General features: G+C 39.0%; 1 protein-coding gene across 1 annotated transcript in view; it reads left to right on the forward strand.

Moving 5' to 3' along the window:
- Nucleotides 1–24,968, forward strand: part of LOC125338645 — a 163,284-nt gene that overhangs the window by 86,387 nt on the left and 51,929 nt on the right. Inside the window, 1 exon segment of the mRNA XM_048329602.1 lies at nucleotides 189–279. Within this exon segment, the coding sequence (XP_048185559.1) occupies nucleotides 189–279 (91 nt within the window).

Genomic DNA, 24,968 nt, shown 5'->3' on the forward strand with positions numbered 1-24,968 from the left:
GAACAGATGAAGAGCTAAAAGGAGTTGTCTTAGAGAGGAATGTTTTCATATTAGGTATTCATAAGAAAAACTAACCAAGTAAAGGCATGAATACAAATGCTTTCTTTTAGATACTTTGCAATTTTGCCTTTAGATCTGTCACCTTGTGGCCTTGCCTGTTTTTAAGAAATATTCTTCTTTGTTACAAGTCTTCCTGAGGAGAATGCATCTTCACCCTTTACCCAAGCCAGAGCGCATTGGATCCGAGCAGTTACCAAGGTCCGACTCCAGCTGCAGGAGGTAAGAAATCTGTTCCAATAATGGTTGGGACAATTTTTTTCTTTTGAAAATGAAGACATATGGTGCTGGAGAAGCTTCTCAGTAATTAGTCATTGTCTTACAGTGTACTTCTGGGAATGCATGACAATTAAGCCAGAGCCTTAAGAGATGGGAAGTGGCCTTGACTTTTTCTGTGCTGAGTAATAAAAATCAAATAGAGGATGAGAACTTGAAGTTGAAGTTCTATGCTTATTCTCCGTACTACCATCTCTTTGTTGCCATTTTAGTTTGAAGATAGGGTAGAGAACTATTTCACAGTCTGACTGTTGTTTTCCTTAGCCAGCCATTTCAAGTACTACTGTCCTTTTCTGTCCTCTGTGTGTCAGTAGATAGGAAGTCTTCTGACAGAAGGGATGTTTTTAAGTGACAGGTGGCTGCCACTAGAATAAAACTTGGCACATATTAAAAATGAAAAGCATGTTCACATGTGTAACCATACCCTTTACAAATTAATTTGACACTTAAGGAAAAGTTGCAAAAACAGAGGCATTATAATCAGTCCTTTGAGAGACAATTGGAAACACGATATTTGGTCACTCCTAAATACTCTTGTATTTCCTTAAGAATAAAGAATAGCAAAGGTATTTTTAACATAGGTAAAATTACTGGCAATTGATTGATAGTTGTCATAGGATAAAGGTAGCTAGAGTTTAAATTGTACTATTCATATTTAAGATGAATTGAACTTCCATCTATGTTTCTTTCCCCTTCCCTTTTTACCCAAGATAATAATTTTAGTTTATTATATATAATTGTAAAGTTTTTTTATGCAAGCATAAGCACATGTGGATATATACTCTGATTCCTTTTATATAAAGGTAGTGTATTAAACATGAGAATATATTTTGCCTTTTTGCTTCCCTTTCAGCATTAAGAGCAACTTTTTTTTTTATAGCTGCATAGTATTCTATTGTGTGAATGTTCTACTGGCATTCACCTACTATTGGTATTCATTTGGTTACTTCAATCATTTGGTGTAACAAGATATTTTAGAAATGAGACACCTTTTATGAATGTCATTTCATATGTAGACAAATACATCTGGAATATGCACTTTAAATTTTTGACACATAATGCCAAAATGCTACTTATTTTTCAATATCAAAGCAAAAAACTTGCTTTTTGCTCATGCTGTATATCATTTCAAAGAGTTCTGCTTTTGTGTTATCTTCTGTGATTCAAACTGATGGAGTAACCAGCACTGGGAACATTGCCAGTCACAATGGTAAATGGAAAGTAAAAATAATAAGTGAATAAGATACAGCAAATTGCACTTTGTCTTTTAAAACCTTTGCCCAGAAATTACACATATCACTTTTGTTCATATCTTCCTAAAGCATCTTGCTACCCCTCCTTGACTCAGATATGATAGACCTTGAAAAAGATAAAGAAGGCTATTTGTGAATGGCTTTAATGATTACTCCAAAGTATATGTTTTCCATAAGGAGCATACCAATATATATTCCTACTAGTAACTTCACGAGGGTACTTTTTCTTCCCAAACCCACCAACCAACCAAGCAATCTGTCAAGTTTTGGATTTTTTTTGGTAGTCTTTTATGTGATAGTGTCTCAATAGTTTAACTTTGTGTTTCTTATTAGTAAAGTTGAATATATTTTTAATATATAAAGGCTACTATTAACCTTTATATTACTATTCTATGAATATTCTATTTTTTCTATAGCCTATTTTTTGCTCATTTTCTACTCAGCTGTTGGTAGTTTTTCAACTAATTTTCAGGAGCTTTCTATTTTTTTTTTTTTTTAGAGAAATTAACTCTGGCTATTATATGAGTTGCCAATCATTTTTCTCATATCATTGTGAAACATTTTTTGTAATCTTATGAGCCACATTTTCCTAACCTAGAAAATGTAGAGAAAAATAGTATATTTCTCTTATCATTGTAAATTGTCTATTAAAGCTATGGTTTTTAAAAAAGGAAATCAACAAAACATTTGAGTGACTCTACATTTCCTTCAAGATAGTATAGAACCCTCTGTGATTTAGTTCAGTGCAGTTCAAAGTGTTATTCATCCACTGGTCCAACTTAGGAACTATTTGTTTCTAGTCTTTTACAGAAATACTGAAATTGAAAGTGAGCACATCAGTAGCCTTGTTCAGTATGGATCAAAAATACCAGATAGTGATTTTAGAAGTGGAAACCAGACTCGTAACAAATAGTAGTTTGGTATGCACCAATGTAAATCCTATCTGCCTTTCTGGTTCTTGATTCAGTCAACACTTCCAACCTATAGATGAGTGATTTTCAAAACTTCTCAGAGACTTTGCACTTTCCATTTGCCATGATTGGAATATACTTTCTTTGAATTCATCTCACTAACTCTTTCTTCCTTAAAAATCCATCCAAGTATCTGGGGTGTTTTTCTGGGGTAAAACATTCAGACTCAACATGTTTTCTGGATTTGCATTTACCATGAGGTAATCCAGTTTAATGCTATGCCTCTGTGTGTGTGTGTATGTGTGTGCGTGCACACACATGTGCAAGTGCCTGTGTGTGCCAGTCCTGGGGCTTGAACTGAGGGTCTGGGTACTGTCCCTCAACTTTTTTGCATAAGGCTACCACTTGAGCTACAGCTCCACTTGCTACTTTTTGGTGGTTAATTGGAGATAAGGGTCTCATAGATTTTATTGTCCAGGCTAGCTTCAAATCACAATCATCAGATCTTAGCCTCCCAAGTAGCTAGTATTACAGGTATGAGCTATGATCTGGTATGCATTTCTTTGTATTTCCATGGGTTCTTGGAATGTCAGGGCCATCCTTTCTATTGCTGACATTCTAGAGCCCAATATAGATTTGGTATAGTGTATTTAGCTAATATTTTATGGCTGTTTTGTTTAGTCAGAATTGCCCATCATCATTTCCATAAAATTCTCTTTATCTTCTAATTCATCCTATTTTTATTTTTTCCAAATCTTAGCACTTTAAGTCAATAATATCAAAATGATAACTATCAACATTAGCTATGTTTTTGTTTATTTTATTTTTTTTTTGGTGCCAGTATGGGGGCTTAAACCCAGGACCTCAGTGCTGTCCCTTAATTTTTTCTACTCACTGCTAGCACTCTACTACTTGAGCCACAAATCCATTTCTTGCTTTTTGGTGTTTAATTGGAGGTAAAGAGTCTTACAGTTTTTCCTGCAGGGGCTGACTTTGAACTGGGATCCTCAGATCTTGGCCTACTGAACAACTAAGATTATGAGCATAAGCCACTGGTGCTTGGCATTGTTTTCTTATGTTTATTTATGCATATATGTGTATATACATATATTAACACACATAAATTTACTAAATTTAAGTTATGAGTGAAGTTTTGCATTTTCTCAGTTTTTGTAAATTTTATCCTAGGTTATTAAATATTATCTGGTACTAAAATTTGATAATTATTACTAGAGTAATAATATTCAATCATATAAATGTACCATAATGTTTGTTGTTACTTTATTTAAAACAATGCTGTGATGAATATCATACATAAATCTATTTTCAATTTTTATTATCTCTTTAGCTCTCTTTCTCTCTCTCTCTCTCTTTCTCTCTCTCACTCACTCTCACTCTTTCTCCGTGTCTGTCTCCTGGGGCTTGAACTCTGTGGGCCTGAGCTTTTGTGCTCAAGGATAGTACTCTACTGCTTGAGCCACAGCTTTACTTCTGGCTATTGGTGATTAATTGGAGATAAGAGTTTCATGGACTTTTCTGCCTAGGTGGCTTTGAACCATGATTTTCAGATCTCAGCTTCCTGAGTAACTAGAATTACAGGTGTGAGCCACCAGTGCCCATCTAACTTAGCTTCCTTAAAATATTGAAATAAGGGCTGGGGATATGGCCTAGTGGCAAGAGTGCTCGCCTCATATACATGAAGCTGTGGGTTCGATTCCCCAGCACCACATATATAGAAAATGGCTAGAAGTGGCGCTGTGGCTCAAGTGGCAGAGTGCTAGCCTTGAGCAAAAGGAAGCCAGGGACAGTGCTCAGCCCCTGAGTCCAAGGCCCAGGACTGGCCAAAAAAAAAAAAAAAAAAATTGAAATAAATTACTGAGCTAAAGAGTATTCTTTTAGGATTGGATATATGGAATATTTGCTGATTATATGTGAGGCTTTGTGTTCATTTCCCCAGTACTGTTGAGAGAGAGAAAGAGGGAAAAAGAGAGAAAGAATATTTTTCTTCTTAAAGACTTAATAAACTTCTACACTGATTTAATAAAACTGTCTCCAATTTGTCCTTTTAGAGTTTGGTATCATTTTAGAAACTTGTTGATAATTTTATCAAGGGCCAATAGCCTATTCTTTTAATTTGCATTCCTCTATTTGTGCTTCAGAAATTTCTCAAAAGTCTGTAGTCATTTGTGGTTGGCTGATATTGTATTAAATAGACTTTGAGAAACTGAGACAGAAACCCAGCTACACTTACATCATTCCTATAAGATTGGCAGCAACTTGAGAGAAGAGATTATATAGGGTCATTTCTGTATCATCTGAGCACCTGGGCATATGCACTTAATAAGTGTTTGATGACATTGTTAATGCTGATGAGGCAGTAATGTTGGTATGTGGGTGGAAATGGATATGAATCTGTACCTTATTTGGTTTAGCTGCAGAAAAATCTGGGGGAGGAGGTGAGACTTTTAGCTCTAGAAACAGAGACTGCCATGGCAGCAGGTGGGTGGGTGTTCCAGGTGGAAGGGACAGTAAAGGAGAAGGCATGAAGATAGGCTATAAGGAAGGCTTGACAGAAACTCTTGGGCTGTTGAAAGCTGAGGAAAGAGAGCCTTGGAAAGCAGGGATAGAACTGAGCAAGAGAAGGTTCATGCATAAGATGATGCTAAGTGAAATGAACTCCATGTTATGGAAACAAGTGTTATATCATTGTTGTAATTATTTTCAACATGCCATGTGAAACCATAGCTTTTTTTGTTTCTCTTTTATTCCCTTCATGTAGTTGTACCCCCGCTATCACTGTATCTTGTATGAGTACCTTGTACACTGTACATATGTGTATTAGAACTAGGGAAGGGAAAGGGAATATCAAAATCGAGAGACAAAGGATAAAAAGACAAACAATTCCAAAAGCAATACTTACAAAACCATTTGATGTAAACCAACTCTACAACTCACAGTGGGGGGAGGGAAAGGGGGGAAAGGGAGGGGGAAAATGAGGGAGGAGGTAGCAAGTAAGTTGAACAAGAAATGTACTCACTGCCTTACATATGAAACTGTAACCCCTCTGTACATCACTTTGACAATAAATACGTAAATTTTTTTAAAAGAGTAGGTTCATGTTTGAAATGGAGCTGTAATAGGAGACTCAAGATTGCAGCAGGTTAGTCTAAGAAATGTATCATCGTTTTCTCAGGTGTGATCACTAGGACCTAGAGCAAATCAGCTGTCTGCATAGTTCTCTTCTAACCAGTGACTCTCTCCCGGAGACCTCCTATTAATCCTATAACTGAAGACCTGAGAGAGGCCTCTTCTCTCCAGAAGGGGTGTGAAGCTCAAAGATAATAAGGCCCTATAGGAACCCACCTTTTAAGATTTAATAAGGAAAGCACTCTTTCCAGTAATTTAAGAAGTCCAAAATTTTCTCTGATCATGGCCTCCTATCTTAATTTACACTACAATTCTTTGCTCTCATGGAAACCATCAGCTTCTAATCCCTCCTTTTTCTCACACTATTTCAGCCTTCTCCCTACCGTTGCTATTATAACACTTAAAATATTAAATAATGTCTTTGATGAATAATAAATATAAAATTGAAAGGATATATAATGTAAAGCTTACCTCCTACTTCCTTTTAGATACCTAAGTTACATTTTATCTAAGTCTTGTGAATCAGCCCAGAGATAATCCACACATGTGTAAATAAGTGCACGTATGTGTACATTACACACACTTGCTTTACCTTGCTTTTTTCTCATTTACTACTGAATCTTTGAAATTTTTTCTTTATAACTAAAATAGAGCTCTATTAAGAACTACATAGTTGGGGCTGGGGATATGGCCTAGTGGCAAGAGTGCTTGCCTCAAATACATGAGGCCCTGGGTTCAATTCCTCAGCACCACATATATACAGAAAACAGCCAGAAGTGGCGCTGTGGCTCAAGTGGCAGAGTGCTAGCCTTGAGCAAAAAGAAGCCAGGGACAGTGCTCAGGCCCTCAGTCCAAGCCCTAGGACTGGCCACCAAAAAAAAAAAAAAAAAGAACTACATAGTTTTCTAGTAGCACAAACAGAATGACTACTTTTTAAAATAGATACATAGTATTTCTTTCTGTGTATATGTTATAACTTATTTATTTTGTCTCCTGTTGATGGATCTTTAAATTGTGGCTTTTTCACTCTTTCTTTGGCAATATTTAGGTTTGAATTCAGGGCTTCATGCTAGCACTTGACTCATCCCTCCCCAGTCCTTTCTGCTTTTTATGTGGTGTTTGGTGTTTTTTTTTCCTGGCTGGTCACAAACTGTTGTTCTCTTACCTCTGCCTCCTGACTAGCTGACTACAGGTATGCACCACTAAATCCTGCCTAAAAGGGTGAATATTTAAAGATCATTCTTAACCACAGCCTGCAACACTGCTCTAGGAACTCATAGTAACTCTTTCCCAAGCACAGCTGTAGACAGTTTCAATGGACTGGAGAAACCCTAGCTGTTGCCTTGAATGTTGACACAGCCTTCACTCCCAACAGGCTTTGTGTCTTGTAGCCAATTTAGTAGTCCCTACCTGATATCTGTGACCAGAAACAAAGTATTCCTACCTTCTGATCTTGACTGAAGCCTTGGCTGTATGTATTGTGAAGCCCTGATGAAAGCAATACCTCATTGTTTACTCTATTGCTAGGTTAGGAGTACTTAAGGCTTAGTTTCCTTTTGCTTTCTCTGCCATTTCCAATTAATGATTCCCACTTTTGATTACAGTTCCTTTTAAAATACATGATTTGTAAATACTTTCTCTCTGCTTTCTTTTTAATTTGCTCAATATCTTGTTGAATTTTCCACAGTACAAATTTCCTTCAATTGCACCCTAACTCCCTTTTTCCTTTTCCTCTTGCTTGTCTCTGGAGAAATCAATATCAATATTGATATCAACTGGGTCTTCAAACCAGTAAAAAGAAATGGGTGGGTTAGTTTGTTTGTTTTTGTATTTTTGTTTTGTGTTAGTCCTGGGGCTTTGAACTCAGAGCCTGAGTGCTGTCCATGAACTTTAAACTAGTGGCTCAACACAGGCCTACTTCCAACATTTTTGGTGTTTAATTGGAGATAAGCGTCTCATGGGCATGTAGCACTTCATAATGCTTAAAAATTGTATTTTATAGTTTCCTTTTTTGCCTTCTATTCTTTTAAGATTTTTTTTCAATTCTTTTTCCTCTTTTTTCATCTTACATAGTTCCTTTTCTATTCCTGTCTCCTTCTACAGTCTTACACTCAGGCTTCCCTCTACTGTTAGAACCAAACCCAAGACCTATGTATGTTGGAAATTTGGTACTAAATTAGCCCTGCAGATACTTTGTCTAATCTCAGATCTCCACAGCAGCTGTTTTTTTTTTTTTTTTTAAAGAGTCTTCGATTGAGTCAGCATTACATCAATGCTGTGTGGCAGCTTCTGTACGAAGCAGCCAACAGACTTCCAGCTAGCTTTCTAAGCACATGACTCCCAAGTGTAATGGTCTAGCTCTTCCTTTTTGCTATTGCTTTGTTCTTCATGTATAGCTATGTTCACAATTTCCAAGTGTTCAAAACTTTCCTCCTTGGCCTACTCTTATTCTTTTGTTCTTTGCTTATATTAATATCAACATCATTCTGCAAACACCCACTCAGAGTCACAGTGTAACTTTTCATTCTTCCTTTTCACATGCCTCCCACTAGGATAATTTGTTAGATATTGCTCTTTTGCTTTCTTTGCTCTTTTTTTCCCCCCTCTTGGTACCAGGGTTTGACTCACACTCACCTTGCTTGCTCACTGCTAGTACTCTAATACTTGAGCCATGCCTGGCTTTCTGATGTTTAATAGAAGATAAAGTCTCAGATTTTTCTGCCTGGGCTGGCTTCAAACCATGATCCTTATAGAGTCACAGTTTTAAAATTCTATTATGCTTGTATGTTATACATGTACAAATACCATACTTTGTTAATTTACTAATGGGTGCCTAGATTGTTTTTTTTTTTTTCAAATTTTTATTATCAAACTGATGTACAGAGAGGTTACAGTTTCATACGTTAGGCATTGGATACATTTCTTGTACTGTTTGTTACCTTGTCCCTCATGCGCCTAGATTGTTTTTATTCCTTGGCTATTGGGAAAACATTGCAACCAACATAGAAGTACAGGTACATTATGAAGTGGTGATTTCATCTTTGGGTATATCCCCAAAAGAGTGATTGCTGAGTCATATAGTAATTGCATTTTTAAATTTCTTTAGCAACCTCTATACTGTTTCCATACTTGCTATGTCCATTTACATTCCTACCTGTTGGTACTAGGAGGAAGTGTAAAATTCACTACTCCTACACTTGTCTTCTTTTTGCTTTTGGTTTTGTTTTTTGGTTTTTTTGTTTTTTTTTGGCCAGTCCTGGACCTTGGACTCAGGGCCTGAGCACTGTCCCTGGCTTCTTCCCGCTCAAGGCTAGCACTCTGCCACTTGAGCCACAGCGCCGCTTCTGGCCGTTTTCTGTATATGTGGTGCTGGGGAATCGAACCTAGGGCCTCGTGTATCTGAGGCAGGCACTCTTGCCACTAGGCTATATCCCCAGCCCCTGTTTTTTGGTTTTAAATAACCTTTATTTTTTATTTTTCTTGCCAGCCCTGGACCTTGGACTCAGAGCCTGCGCACTGTCCCTGGTTTCTTTTTGCTCGAGGCTAACACTCTGCCACTTGAGCCACAGCGCCACTTCTAGCTGTTTTCTATATATGTGGTGCTGGGGAATCGAACCCAGGGCTTTCTGTATACAAGGCAAGCACTCTTGCCACTAGGCCATATTCCCAGCCCCTTCTCCTGTCTTCCTGATGATAGTTATCTTGAGTGTTAGGTGGCATTGCATAGCGGTTTCACTTTGCATTTCCTTGGTAATTAGTGGTGTTTAGCACCTTTTCATATACTTGTTGGCTATACTTTTATGTCTTCTTTGCAGAAATGTCTGTTCAGGTAATTTGCTAGTTTAAAAATTGCATTATTGAGTTGTGTTTCTTACAAAATTTGTATATTAACCTTATGAAATACATTACTTACATTTTTCCAAGTTCATAGGTTGCCTTTTCATTTTGTTTACTTTGTTATTCAGAAACTTTTTGGTTTAGTATAGTACGATTTATTTACTTTTGCTTTCATGATCTGTAAAAAGAGATTGTTCGTCCATCCTGGCTTATGAAGGTAAGAGATCTGGCAGGGGTTTGAACCAGAAGTCTTAGGAACTAAGCATAGACATTGACATTATCTTCCTAATATTCCTGTTGTGCCCAAGTCACAGGACCACCACCAAGAAGACCACCAAGAGCCAGATGTTCCAAAATGCAAAAGCAAAGCTTTATTCAGGCGGGCTGCAGCTCAGGCCTTGTCCCATACACCGATGCAGCGGAGATAGGGAGGAGGACCCTGAGCTAAAATCTTACAGGGTTTATAAAGGCAAAAAACCACAAAATTAAAGCAACCACGTGTTTGAGCTAGATTGGGGTATGGGTACAATTCTGATTGGCTCGGGGCTAGGGACATTCCAGGGCGGACAGACTTTATCAAAACAGTCTCTGGGCTGTCTGGGTTCTGACAACCTGTCCTGCTAAATGGAATATTTTGTCAGCCTGGGTGGGCTCACAGTGCCTGTTTATCATTGGCTAGCATGGCCATTCCTCAGAGCTTGTGCAGGCCCAAGGTCAGATAGCACAAAGTGGGGCCTGACTGGCTTTAAGATAGCTTTGTTTAAGGAATTTACAGCTTAGCAGTTTCAGCACAAACAAGTCAAGTTCTTACAATTCAACATAAACAACAAGATGGCTATGGTTTCAAAACGGAGTCACTGCTGCCTCAAAGTAGAATTTATCTTCACTCTTCATTCCTTGGAGACCTAATATATGTAGATAGAAATACTTAGTTCTTCAAGAATTGGAAACAAGAGGGTTTTTGTTATTTTGCTTTTTGTTTTCTCCTTTGTCACTGTTTTTGATTTGTGTACCTTTTTATTGTTTACTTTTTAACATTTTTTTATTTTAATTGTCAAGGTGATGTACAGAGGGGGTTACAGTTACATACGTAAGTAATGAGTACATTTCTTGTCAAACTTGTTACCTCCTCCCTCATTTTTTTTTTTTTTTTTTTTGGCCAGTCCTGGGCCTTGGACTCAGGGTCTGAGCACTGTCCCAGGCTTCTTCCCGCTCAAGGCTAGCACTCTGCCACTTGAGCCACAGCGCCGCTTCTGGCCGTTTTGTGTATATGTGGTGCTGGGGAATCGAACCTAGGGCCTCGTGTATCCGAGGCAGGCACTCTTGCCACTAGGCTATATCCCCAGCCCTCCTCCCTCATTTTTCTCCCACCTTCCCCTTCCCCAACTCCCCCTGGCCTCCTGAGTTGTACCGTCAGTTTACAACATATTATCTTGTAAGTATTGCTGTTGCATTGGTTCAACCTTTCTCCTTTGTCTCACCACTTTGGTGTCTTGTATGTAAGTTTATCTGTTTGGGGGAAAAAAAGGGGAGCACAGAAATGGTGGGACAAAGAGTAAACAAATGCAGCAGTGATGCTCACTAGACACTATGTTGAAAATGAACTTTACAACTTGTAGTAGGGAGGGGTAAGGGAAAAACTATGAGGAAAGGAGGGAAAAGGTGACTCTGTTCAAACAGAAATGTACTTATTACCTGCCTTTTGAAACCATAACCCCTCTGTACATCATTACAATAACAATAAGGAAAAAATGAAATATTTATTTAAGAGTTTCAGAGATTCTTTTCCTGGCCACATATTTCTTGTTACTTCTGCTTTCTACTTGCATTTTCCTTGCATATGCATAGGCTTTTAATTCCTTTTCTATATTGTACTGAGGTCAGCCACTAATGCTGATTCCTAGCATAGCTCTTAATATTTAGTAGATAATCAGCAAAGTTTTGGGAAATAAATACTTAATGAAGTGATATTACAGAACTATCATAATCATTTGATTGTGGAATGAATGATTAACCCATGTAACATAACATTGCCTTAGGACTTTAAAAGTAGAGAACAAGCCTATTGGATTAGGGTGATCAGAGAATTCTTTTGTTTGTTTGATTTTTGCCAGTCCTGGGGCTTGAACTCAGGGCCTGAGCACTCTCCCTGGCTTCTTTTTGCTCAAGGCTAGCACTCTGCCACTTGAGCCACAGCTCTACTTCCGGCTTTGTCTATATATGTGGTGCTGAGGAAGCGAACCTGGGCTTCATGTATACGAGGCAAGCACTCTTGCCACTAGGCCATATTCCCAGTCCCTGGTCAGAGAATTCTTAATAGATGGACTCCCAGAAGATACTAAGTTAGCAATTGATATTAAATATTGGGAAATGTCCAAGAAACAAAATGAACTTAGAAAGATGGAAATCTAGGGATAACTTGCATCCTGTTTTTACAAGCACACTGTCAACAGTGAGAACCATGGATCCTTAAAAAGGCAAGTTGTATTCAACAGTACAGCCGATATTTACCACCAAATTCAAAATGAGCATATCCTAAATTTCCATAGTATATAAAATAAGACTCTTTGAAGTTGATGGAAAGAGGCACATATCCATTCTTTAGACTGCTATCTTCAAGCATGCTAAGAAAATGTGCTTATTCGGTACATACCTGAGGATATTCAGACATAAATAGCCAAAGATGACAAATTAGGAAGGTCATTCTACATGAAAACCAACACCCTGGAGCACTTTTTCCCCATGACAGGTGAGATAAAAAACTCTTGACTGGTTTCTCCCTAAGACAATCTTCCTCCTTGGCATTTGTTTTATCTGTGCCTTCAAGTCCTTTTCTTAGTTTTGACCATTGCATCTTTATCTCCTATATAGCATTTCTCTTCCCTGTTTGCGCCTTAAAACTTGATGATTTCTAGGGTTCTCTTTGCCACCTTTCTTTCCTCCTCCTCTTCCTCCTCCTCTTCCTCTTCCTCCTCCTCCTCTTCCTCCTCCTCCTCCTCTTCCTCTTCTTCTTCTTCCTCTTCTTTTTTCCAGTCCTGGGGCTTGAACTCAGGGTCTGAGCACTGTTTTCCCTGGCTTCTTTTTGCTCAAGGCTAGCACTCTGCCAACTTGAGCCACAGCGCCACTTCTGGCCTTTTCTATATATGTGGTGCTGAGGAATTGAACCTAGGGCTTCATGAGGCAAGCACTCTTGCCACTAGGCCATATTCCCAGTGCCTCCAACCTTACTTTCTTATCTAGGTAATCTCACCCATGTTTTTACCTGTAACTGATGAATCCTAAGCTGCAAACTCCAGTTATCTTTCATAAGTCCCAGACTTGCATATCCAGTTGCCTATGGATATCCCATAAATGTAGAAGCACTTCATACAACATGTTCAGGCTGTACTCATCATTTTGTCTTCCTCCTCCACATCCTCTTTTATGTTTCCTTTCTCAGTACATGGCACTGTAGTCATGCAAGCACAGAATCTGAAACTACTCTCCCTTCAAATATATAATACTGGTACAACAGTTGCCCTATGCTATAACATTTCCTCCACTAGGTTATGAACTCCTTTGGGACAAAGATCACATTGTTTTATCATGCCTCACAGAATACTTAGTTATTATTTTTTATGGAATTTATATTTTTGAAAGGTTTGTTGTAGTTTGCTGAGTTTGCCATAGCAGCTAGCTTAAAACAACAAAAAATGTCTTACATCAATAGTTCTGGGGGTTAGAAGTCCAAAGTCAAAGTGAGGGTTGGTTCTTTCTGAAGGTTATGAGGGAAGGATCTGTTATAGTCCTTTTGTTGGCTTATAAATAGTCCCCTTTTCTCCCTGTCTTTCCTCTATGAATATCTTTAAGAACAAATCTCAGTTCTACTTTTCTGAGACATGTTCTGGCTAGATAGCTCACACTGGGTTCAAATTTGCAATCTTCCTGCCTTAACCCCCTAATGCTAAAATTACCTGCATGTACTACTGTGCCCAGAGTAATTTTCCCCTTTGCTTAATGATAATAGTCATATGTGATTAGGGCTGACTGTATGAACCTATTGTTTACCTCTATAAGGACCTATCTCTAAAGAATTCAAGAATTTCAATATACATTTGTGGGGAGGGAGAACAATGACAATTTGTTGAAGTCCATTCAGGCTACCAGAGCCAAATACTATAAACCCAGTGACTTGTAAACAGCAGAAACTTATTTCTTATGGTTCTGGTTGTGGAGAATCAAGATCAAGGAACTGGCAGGTTCAGTGTCAGGTGAGAGCCCATGTTCCAGTCTACACATATCACCATGTGTCATATGGCAGAAAGAATGAAAGAGCTCCCTTGGATCTATTTTTAAAAAGCATTGATGTCATTCATGAAGGCTCTGTCATCATGACTATTGACCTTAAATGGCCTCACCTCCCAAAATTCTATCATCTTGTGAGATATCAACATACAGATTTTGAGGAGGGGACTCAAAATTTTTATTATATAATAGTTCAGTTTATACTGAGTACAAAAGTAAATTCACTGCCTTTCTTTGAAGTGTTGTTTTCTTTTACTTTTTTTGTGTGTGTTGGGAGCAGTATTGGGGCTTGAACTTAGGGCCTAGGCACTGTCCTTTAACTTTTTTTTTTTCTCAAGGCTGGTGTTCTACCACTTGAGCAACAGCTCTACTTCTGACTTTTTGGGGTGGCTTATTGGAGATAAGAATTTATCTGCTTGGGCAGGCTCCAAACCTTGATCCTAAAATTTCAGCCTCCCAACTAGCTAGAATTAATTATAGCCATTAGCACTTAGCTGCTTTCCCCCCTTATATATTAGTTGTCTTTCTGTATGCATTTCAGTATTCTATACCTGATATTTTTTAATATATGGCAGTAACTTCCTCCTTGGGGTTTCTCATTGAATCTAGAGACATTTATATTTATATTTTCTAAAAGCTAATAGAAACAGAGGCCTAATCCAAGACAATGTTCCAGATTTAGGTTTGCCTAGGGGCAAACCTCAGAACAAGCCAGAAAGAACTACAGGGAATATTAGATCAACATCAAGTCAGTCTTCTTTTAGTAATAAGATATTTTCTTCTCCATGAACTTTCAAATTTTAAATAAACAAGAAATTTTGGATTTCTCTTAGAGAATCATCAGCACTTGGCACCATGGCTCCTCTTGGTTATACAGATTGAAGCAATCTATAGATTGGCTGGGTGCATATATAAATAGATACTAGTTTGGGACCTGCATGAATCCCAAGTTTGGAAGTTGCAACTTTTGACCAAGGTTATGTGCAAGAGAAGTAATATATATGCTGCCTTGATTAAGAGTTTTTAATCCTTTGGTCCTGAAATGGATATGGGACCATGGCCTTTGGTAGGACAGGCCAAAAGCTTGTCTAACTGGGCATTCCCAATGACTTTATTAGCTCTCTATGCTCAAGATTTTGTTAATAAGGTCTAGTGATTGACCTGATTGTAGGACTGAGTTTTGTCAGCAATTTTGTTATTCCTTAGGCCTGCTTTGCAGGTTGTCGGGTCTGATTTAAGCTGCTTAGCAGCTATGTCTTAGCACATCAGCACATCTCTTGCCAGGTTCATCATTCCCCTGGGGTAGCATATTCCTGAGGGAAGAAGGAAGATCTCTTCCCATTGCTCATCATTCTCTGTCTGTATATAGTTTCTGACTAGTTTAGGGCGAGCACAATTCTATGAAACTAGATTTTTCTCAGGCACCAGAACAAATCATTTTCCTCACACCTTAAGCAAACTCTAGCTGTGTATCTACATGTCAGCTTCTTCATGTTGCTTCTGGCCTTTTTCCAGTGTAGGGGAGGAAAATACTCACAAATGGATTTCTTAATTCTTGCTGACTCCTTGATTCTTGCATATGATAGACTTGGGGATCCCTCATCCTTTGTACCATATTATGTGGCTATCAACATGATAATATATAAGATCGGCACTTGCTGGTCCTGACTCATGTAGGATCAAGTAGTAGTTCTGGAAAAGGGAAGTCAGGTTTGGAGTAGACATGTTCTTTGCTTCCAAACCAGTTATATCTGGCTGTAGGGAGACATAGATTGGCTGTATGAGGAGGAGAATTGTAATTGGTGAGGCCCTCCTCCAATATCCCTGTGAAACCACTTAGATGCTTTAGTTAATGAGGGATTTTGTGCACCAGGTGGTCTTCTGAGTAACCCACCCATTCAGCTCCCCTTTAGAGCTCCTGCTGCTCTGAACCTTCCCACAACTCTGCGTGAGTGTCACTGTCTCATGTTGAATTTCCATCTTGACTCATCTGTCTCTAGGCAAAGATCCCTGTAAAGATTTAAATTGGGAACCAGACCTTGAGAATGTCTGTTGAGAGCATTTCACAGCTTCTGGATAAATGCCTTTCCCTTCTTAACCCAATCTGTTTTTCCGTTTCTGCCCAGCTAGCTCTTAAGCAGCCCTGCTCTGAAAAAGCTTCCCAGCTGAGGTGGGTGCTGTGTTATTTCTTACTTGAAAAAGCACCTCATCCTCTTAGCGTACGTAGGATTCCCAAGGCCAGATCCACTGTGACAGAGGAGGCTGTGTTCGTGTTCACAAGGTTCAAGAAATAGAAATGACCTACCTTTGCCAAAGGAGGCCTTCTATCCTCTGGTCACATGATATCTGATATTTTGTAGAATGACAGCTAACAGAGCCCCTTTTTATTACCAGAGCTTATACAGACTGTTGTTTACCATTTTGTTTTCCTTCTTACTCTTGCTGAAACATGAGAAGATAGTAAGATACAAGGGTAATTTGCTATCTGAGCCAAATGAGCTCTCATGTAAAGTTTGAAGGCCATAAAGGTAGAAAAATTTGTTGTGCCTTATGTCCTAAACACACATCTGTTGTCTAACTTTTCATTTTTCTGGGGAGCCCAAGCTGCTCTGATGATGCACTGGGTGTGTTTGGTAGGCAGTTGGGCACTACAGGATCCATTAACCTTCAGAATAACACTCAGGGCCTCAGGCAGGCCTGGAGTCACTGTAGATAGGACAGGCAATGTCCTAGCTTGGGAGATCTTCTCCAGTCTTGAGACAGTGAGCTTCTTTTCATCATAGAATGCCCAGATCCAAACCTGATAACTACTCGCTGTTCTTGACTCTTTATGCATGGCTACAGAGCTGAGGAGGGGATTCTGGTTTAATCAGCCTTCCCCATATTTTTTGTTTTAAACCTTTTACCTCTCTCTCTTACTCCTGGCTCAACTCTGGGAAACTCTACTATAAATTGGCTGTGACTTCCACTGAAATTTGACAGTTTTCAAGTTATTTTTCCCTCTGTATTTAAATGTGGTTATAGTTGTGCTGTCAGCCCTTATCTCTTCTGTCATCCAGCCAGCTCCAACTGGGTTAGGAGGTATTTGCTCTGCTGTCAGTGTTGGCTACATAATGAGGTAGCTGGTTAAGAAATGGGTTGTTCAGCATCTTTTGGAGTCTAAATTTTCTTCCTTGGTTGAAGGGAAAGCAATGTTATTTGAAGAAGGCAGTAGGGAGGCAAATGTTGGCTTTGAAGTCAGTCCTTTTGCCTTAGGATCTTGTATAAGCCAAGGAAATCATTGCTAATTTAAAAGTTTGTTTTATCCATCATCTAGAACTGCCAGTTCTACAGTGGTGGATAGCCCCCATAGACTACCTGATTCCTGGGCTAATGAGGCTACATTCTATTCTGGATTGTGACAAGCAGGTAAAAGATTTGATAGCCTAGCCTGAGCATTCTGGGTAAATCAAATTTGCTTACCTACTGTTGGCCTGAGGTCTACGGCAGAGGAAGACCATTTCTTATTTGATCAAGTTCAGGGAAGGCAGAGAGGAATGACTTCACTGGATTGTTACTGGCTGATCAAAGCGCTATACTGAGGATTCTGAGGTTTTCTAGGCAGGAAAAGCAATTTTTTTTGTCCTTACCTGTGGTTGTAGACTAGAAAGAGGCATCATCGTGTTTTATGATCTTGGCATTTTATGGCCCACAGCTTCAAGGGTCCCTGGCTTACACGTTATGTTGCTCTGACCAACTTGAATGATCTTTGAAGATAAACAAGGCTAATTTTTCCATGAATCATAGTTAGAATTGCTGAGTTGTAAGGAAGAAGGACCATGTGAGAGCCAATGGACTAGCAAAGTCTCCAAGGAGATAGGGCAGCCATTGGCAAAGAAGATTGGGTAAGTTTGGGATCATGAAAACAAGATCTTGAACCTTACACAGTTTTTGGTCAATGTAATAGTACTTTAGGTTACCGAATTCTGAATTCTGGATTCCAGTTCAGCCTTTGACTTCTGTAGTTGAGAGTCTATCTTAGCTTGCTCAGCTAAGACAGACCCCCTCTTTGTTCCTACTCACTGACTTGGCAGTCTAGGAAAAATTCTAATGTCTGGGTTCTCTTACAGAACTAGACTATATGTGTACTCTGAGAAGATTGTGGTATTTGATGTGAACTTGAGTTGGGCACTTTAACTGTCCTTCACCTTCTCCACAGGCTGACATCAGTGTGTGTGTGTGTGTGCACACACACACAAAGCCAACCAACCAACCTAGAGCTTATTTTAGAAGGAAAGACTCCTTTGTATTGTGCTCCAGCAGTTTCTTGCTGTGTTTTGGTTTCTTTGAGATTAGGATCTTGCCAAAGTATAGACTGTCTCATGTCTCTCTTTATATTTGGTAGTCCAGACATTGTGAGAAGTGGATAGATAGGGGAGAAGGAAGGAGGGGAGAGAAGAAAGAAGGAAGGAAATGGGGGAGGGGAGAGAGTAGAGTCTATATTTAGTGAGAGAGAGACACTCACCAAGGGTGTGTGAGTGAGCTTGCTGGCAAGGGTTGTGTGTGCGTGAGTGTGCTGGGAAGGGGGTGTGTGCGCCAGCAACGTGTGAGGAGGGCTGGTGCCCTATGGGAGGTTGCAGGCAGGAAGCAGCTGGAGAGGAGGAGGAGCAGCAGCAGAAGCAAGAGCTGCCCTGCTTTCCTCTCAGTCTCAAAAGCACGGAATCGAATGAGTTAGAATTCCACATCCAGCTGAAGTTTGACGGCTGTTGTCTTCATCAGCCTGGTGGTCAGAATCCCCTCTGTGCAAAGAGGTGTGGACAAGTTTGGATTCCTAGATTTGCAGCAGCGAGATTCCTGCCCCGCCTTCAGTGAGGAAATGTATCTGCTAGGCATTGTTCCTACCGGCAACTTTGCACTGTGGAGCCAGCCAGCTGGGTGCAACTGAGAATAATAGCTCCTTGGCTCTGTCGTTGGGCAAACGGCAGTGCTGTGGCTCAGAAAGTTCATCCTGTGACTTCATTGTCAAACCAAGAAGTGCTTCTGAATGGATTTCCTCTTAAAGGCAGAATTTGCATTCTAAAACTTGAGAATTTGTGGTTTTAATGTGTTTTGTTTTTTCTTTTCATTTTCTTAACCCTTATTGTGGTTGCAGCAGCCAAGGTAAGTGGTATCAAGTGTATGACTGAGTGAAGACAAGCAGGGACAAAAGCAAAGCATTTGTGGGTGGAATACAGAGCAGCCACATTAATTACATAACTGCTTGAGCCAACTTGCTGCTGAGGGTCATTATAATGGGTGAAAACTATCATACTTAGCACTAGGGTAAAATCTTCATGTGCACTTGTTTGTGTTCTAATAATCTGGCCATGTATTCCTCCTGGGTACTCTGTTGCATGTGTATTTACCTTACTGGACATGTGCACATTTGTGTACAAATAGTGTTTTTCCTTAGTGATGTATCTATATGTGTTTATAAGTTACCTGTCTGTTCCTTTTCTGAATTTATATTACATATAGACAAACTCTTATTCATCTTGCATGAATATACATAAGCCATCTTTCCTTCTGTGCACTTTCATCTATCCTAGATCATCTATCCTTTCATGTGTTTATACATGTACTTAGGTTGACTTCCTCTTCTTATCTATACTTAAAATACGTTCCCATCCTTATCTGTATGTGTATGGAGAGGCTATATTGTCCTATCTAATGTATTAATTCAGTCCTCTCATATATACTACATAAATAGCTTGAGTTTCTTAGCCTTGAGTATGTGCACACATACGCACAATTGTGTATTTATATAATTCATGTGTAATGAAAGAACATTAACCTTACAGGTTGAAAACCCACTTTTAAATCCTAGCCTTCCTCAGTGACCTTGGTCAAGTCTAAGCATTTCTAAGCTCTATTTTTCTCTTCTATGAAATTCTGATTATAACTCTCACAGGGTTATTATGATGTGAACCATGTAAACAAAAATCATGTGTGTGTGTGTGTGTGTGTGTGTGTGTGTGTGTGTGTGTGTCATTATAACATATCCCTCTGGTGCACCTTTGATCTAGCTGCATTGACATTATGCTTTTGTCTATGCTTTTGACTAAGCCTTCTATGAGAAAGTGGTAGCTTCTATTGAAGTAGCCAAGTTTACCCTGTAGTTTTTTTTCCCCCCAGAGTACTGAAGTAAGGCTACATAGAGCTACAGGATTCTGAGAAAGGGTAGAACTGAGGGGGATGGGGAAGGTTGGGATTGAGGTCTTGATACTTGGTTCTTTGTATCCTTGAGGATTGAGCCTGCCACAAAATAGAAAGGTGCTGCTTCCAGCTAGGATCAAAGTGAGCTGGCAAAAAAGATAAATGACAGAAACAGAGCATTCTGTTGTCACTGAGATGACATCCTGCTCTTTGCAGTAGCTACAAGGTTTGAAGACTACCTAGTTGTCCCCTATCCTTCTAGACTTGTCCAGTAAAATAACGATTAGTCATATGTGACTGTTGGGTACTTGAAGTATAGTTAGTCTATTTTGAAATGTGCTACACTGATAACATACATATAAGATTTCAAAGACTTCCTATAAAAAAGGTTTGCAAATATGTAATTAAATTAATTTTATATTGATTTTATGTTGAAATAATATTTGGAATTTTAGTTTAAATAAAACCTTTATGATTAATTTCACTTATTACTTTTTATGTGGCTACTAGGAAATTCTAAATAACATATGTGGATCATATTATATTTCTATTGGTTAGTGCTACTCTAGGCCCATCAGAGCAGCTCTAGGGATGACAGGAACCATGTTAGGACCTCTTCCTACCAGTGGAGAAATATCTTCCAGGTAATTAATATGCTAGAGAGAGATTTACCAGATATTGATAGTTTGACAATTTCTGTCCTTAAGTGAGTTTCCAGAAAATTGTGAGTAAGTATTATTGAGGAGAATTTCCAATTTAGTTCTTACAATGAAAACAGGTTGTAAGCCATCAGTCTAGAAGGAAACCTAGAACTTGAAGGCAGCATGTTGCCATGGAAACAGAAGTAGATTAGAAAGTAGGAGACCTGGATTCTAATTCAGCTCTGCCATCAATTCCTTTTCTCTTTCGGTGTCACTGTTTGTACTGTGTGCCAGGCCTTGTGCTTGATACAATAAGGCACTGTTCTAGGCAGTAGATATTCAGAAACAACTTAAACATAGTTTCCTGTGAAATGGAGTACACAGCCACAGTGGACCCCAAAGCAGACAATGACAACAACAAGGCCATACTTCTATGTCAAGAACACTTGAGCAAGCCAGGTGCAGATGGCTCATGCCTGTAATTCTAGGCTGAGATCTGAGGATCACAATTCGAAGCCAACCTGGGCAAGAAAGTCCATAAGGCTCTTTATCTGCAATAAAGTACTCAGAAAAAAATCAGAAGTGGTGCTGTGGCTCAAGTAATAGAGTGCTAACCTTGAACAAAAGAAGCTCAGGAATAGCACCCAGGCCTAGAGTTCAGGCCCCAGGACTGGCAAAAAAAAAAAAAAAAAAAAGCTGGGCAATTGGGTTTTTGAGATGCTCTGCCTATAGTGTTTGAAATTCAAAATTTAGAAAAGCACTATGATAGTTAAACAAAATTACTCAAACTCGAAATTACTCAGGATCCATTACAACATATTCCTGACAGGTCCTAGGAATGAACATGCTAAATTCTTAATTTGGGTAGGGCATTGTCTATTCTATTTAGCTAAAATCACTCTTTATACCTTGTGCCCTGATCACTGCCCTGACAAGATACCCTGTAGACATTGGTTCCTTCCCAAAGATTAACATCTAAGAGTACCATTACCTGCTGTGAACCTAGAAATGTATTCCTTTTACCAGATTAATCATACAGCAAAACTGGCAAATGGCCCAGGAATAATCTGTCCTCTATGTAAGGCTCAGCACTCTTGCTTACTGCCTGCTGGGATTGTTTCACACAAATTGAGAGACTGCTTGATATATGTATATAGAATATTTGCCTATCCCCAGTGGCCCCTAGTTGTTTCATCCAAGCCAAGATTTGGGTCAGAGGCAATTTTCACAAGGAATAGTCACATTTATAATCATGTTTACTTGACAAGTCAGAGAAAGTTTTTTTTCTTAGTTTTGGTAGGCCAGTGCTCATGAGGTATGATTAAAGGTCTACCTCCTGCTCTATCTAATTCTTAGCTTTCTATCATTAAAGCCTTAATCTTTTTTGTTAATTTGTTTTGTTTTGCTGTGTTCCTTTTCAAATGCAGATATTCCTTGAAAGGGCACCATATTTCCTCCCAGTATTAGGCTTTCCTCAGGAAAAGAATACAGAAAGCCATGGTCAGTTTAGACAGTACTTGCATGAAGTCTTGAGAGTTAACCAGAATGGATAGGCCAACAAGATAGAGCAGAGTAACAGCACTGAGTACCTTGATGGAAACTAGAGGGCTAGGCTTGAGTTAAGGAGATCTAAAGCCTCCTTATTTCATCTCATATCCTTACCTCTCCTGGTTTTGCCTCTCACTTCCTTCCCATTCTTTGCCCCTTGAATTAAACATGGTTTGTTTTGTTTGTTTTACAACATTGGCAATGACATGTATTATTTCATAGTGTGATTATGTTCTTCTCTCTCTAAACCTTACTATATTTGAGAGCAGGGGCTATGTCTTATATCCTTGCCACATAACTTACTACTTAGAAGACTGCTTAGGTACTCATTTATTTAAACTGATAGAGAGATCAGATGGTTCTTCTGTAGTTTGACCCTTGTCATTTCATTCCTGTAGACAGTGGTATCAAAGAGAGGCTGAGGAACAAGGTGAATTGGGTCCCTTTGTCATAAGGGTTGGCCTTCATGCCCATTCTGACTTCTGGTATGCTGTTGAGTTCTAAGTGAAGTAAATTGGCTTATCCTCTGTCATCTCAAAGAGCTTGTCTCCTGCTTTAGAGCCTGAAGGTCCAATGACTGAGTGAGTTTGGTACCTTTGTGGAATCTTTATCCCTAGCAGGTAATTCTTTAATTCAGAACTCATACTGAGACAGTGGCTACTAACTCAGAAGAAGGTTTAGAGAGTTTTGTTTCTTTAATATGAAAAACAAATTTTTCTGTTTGGGCCTAAGGAAAGGTGATATGGCAGTTGTAGTTTGAAATTTATTTTTTGATGTTGAAATAGGGAACCAAATAGCTCTATAGTCAGTCCTTCAGAAGGCCATAGAAATGTACTCACTGCCTTACATATGAATCTATAACCCCTCTGTACCACACTTTGACAATAAAGAAAGAAGTTTAATAAACAAAAAAAGGCCATAGAAAGTGACTATGTAGTTTACCTCCTATGTGGCCAGCACTGGAAGGACTGTCCATAAAGCCAGGCTGAGTCTATCTAGGGTGTTGACTGAGGGGGAGAAGCAGATAGGCCCAAGGTTAACATCACCTACATTGACATAGTAATGGGAGAATCAACTTCATTTTCTTCCTGACAAACAACACATCTGAACTGAAGTGATACTGGCCCCTGAATATCTGTGAATTCTGTACCTCACTTAAAAGGATTTTTTCTTGTATTCTTTGGACCCTTCTTCATGTTGTCAGGCTACCTGGGGGGGAGGCTACAAGTCTTGCTGAAATTCAAGTGAAATGTGGGGAATCCAGTGATTGTTCTTTTCTTTTCTTACTTTAAGAAAGAAAACTTCTAGAAAGCAAGACTACATTAAAGGATAGCACTCTACTGATGAGATTCCAGGCACTGCTGTAGACCATTAGGAAGGGATAGGAAGAAGTCTGGGGCAGGAATAGAAGTCATGGTTCACTCAATATATCATTTAGGTGATTAGATACTTGATTTACATATTTGTTTCTATGCTTCCTCAACTCAGGGACTTGCTGTGTTGGTAATAAGAACACTGCAGTTCTTCATAGTTAAACTAGTACTAGTTTCTTGGTTTACATTTAGAATACTCCTATAATTATTTTCCCCCACTTTTTAGGTGAGAAAACTAAAGCACCAAGAAGTCAAGAATTTAATCAAAGGTCACACTGCTGAAGTGAGGCCCAATCTTAAGTGTCCCGATCTTCAGTCCAGTAGCACTTGCTCATGGTTTCAGATATTTATACACAGAGATTACATCTTTGTATAGTAAGATGTCTTTTCCCTTGGGACTAACTTGAAAGGTTCATTGAGATATCCAGTTCCTGTAGAGCAATAGAGTTTAAGGCTAACACCAGGTGCCAAAACACCAAATTGGAGACACCTAGTCCCTGTATGTCTGAGGAAAAAAGAAAGGAATATTTTTGGAAATAGAGATATTTTTACTTGTGGGAAGAGGGACAGAAGAATTTGGGTTAAATTTAGAATTGGAAGTTGATATGCCTAGGCAGCTGAACACCAGGCCCAACTCTTGGAATTCAGGTTACATGCAAAGAACATCCTCAAAGGCTAGACTAAGTTGGCCAGACTAGGTGTATGATTGGTCCTTGTTCTTTAAGATGTTGAAAAGCAATAACGGATGAATTGGGCCTCTGTTCTGCCCCAGAGGATAGTAAAGTTGAAGTAAAGATCTTGGAGGAGCTAAAGAGAAGAGGGGAAAATAGGAAATGGGAATTCATCTAGTTTTTGTCTCTCAGTTCTTGACCTAGTTATCTCCTGTAAAAGAAGTCAGCTTTAGCTTTATCCCAAGTCCTGTGACTGGTCCTTCTGGTTCCTCATCTAGGGAAGCATAGTGCCAACAGAATATTGCTATAGATGGTGACCTTTCCTAAAAATGAGTTGTTGTGAGAATAGTTAGCTTGCATTCTTTAAGGCAGTTTTCCTCTTTTGGGATTAACTTCAGTAAAATAAAAAGAGGTAGGCTTTTAGAAGATTTGGAATGAAGAAACTACCTTCTACCAAAGAATGTAAGTGTAGCATATCTCCTCCTAAGCCTTCAGAGTGACCTAGAAGAACCAGAAAGTATTGGCATTCCTCCCATTGTATCTCCTAGGTCTCAGCTTACCTTTTATGTTTTCCACCCTGCTCTTTCCCTACACTTTGCATGTTTCTAATAAAAAAATACAGTGGATGCTCACCTCAAATTAAGTAAATCTTCATCTCTGTACTACAGTCATCAATGGCATGGAGTTTAGGGCCAAGACTGATAGCAGGTCTGCCTCCAATGTTTTGGAGATGAGCAAAGCATCCTGGAGTCCTCTGTGATATAACCAACTGTCCATGTTTTCTATGCATTACTTT

Source organism: Perognathus longimembris, chromosome 1 (genome assembly GCF_023159225.1).
Source record: "Perognathus longimembris pacificus isolate PPM17 chromosome 1, ASM2315922v1, whole genome shotgun sequence".
NCBI lineage: Eukaryota > Metazoa > Chordata > Mammalia > Rodentia > Heteromyidae > Perognathus > Perognathus longimembris.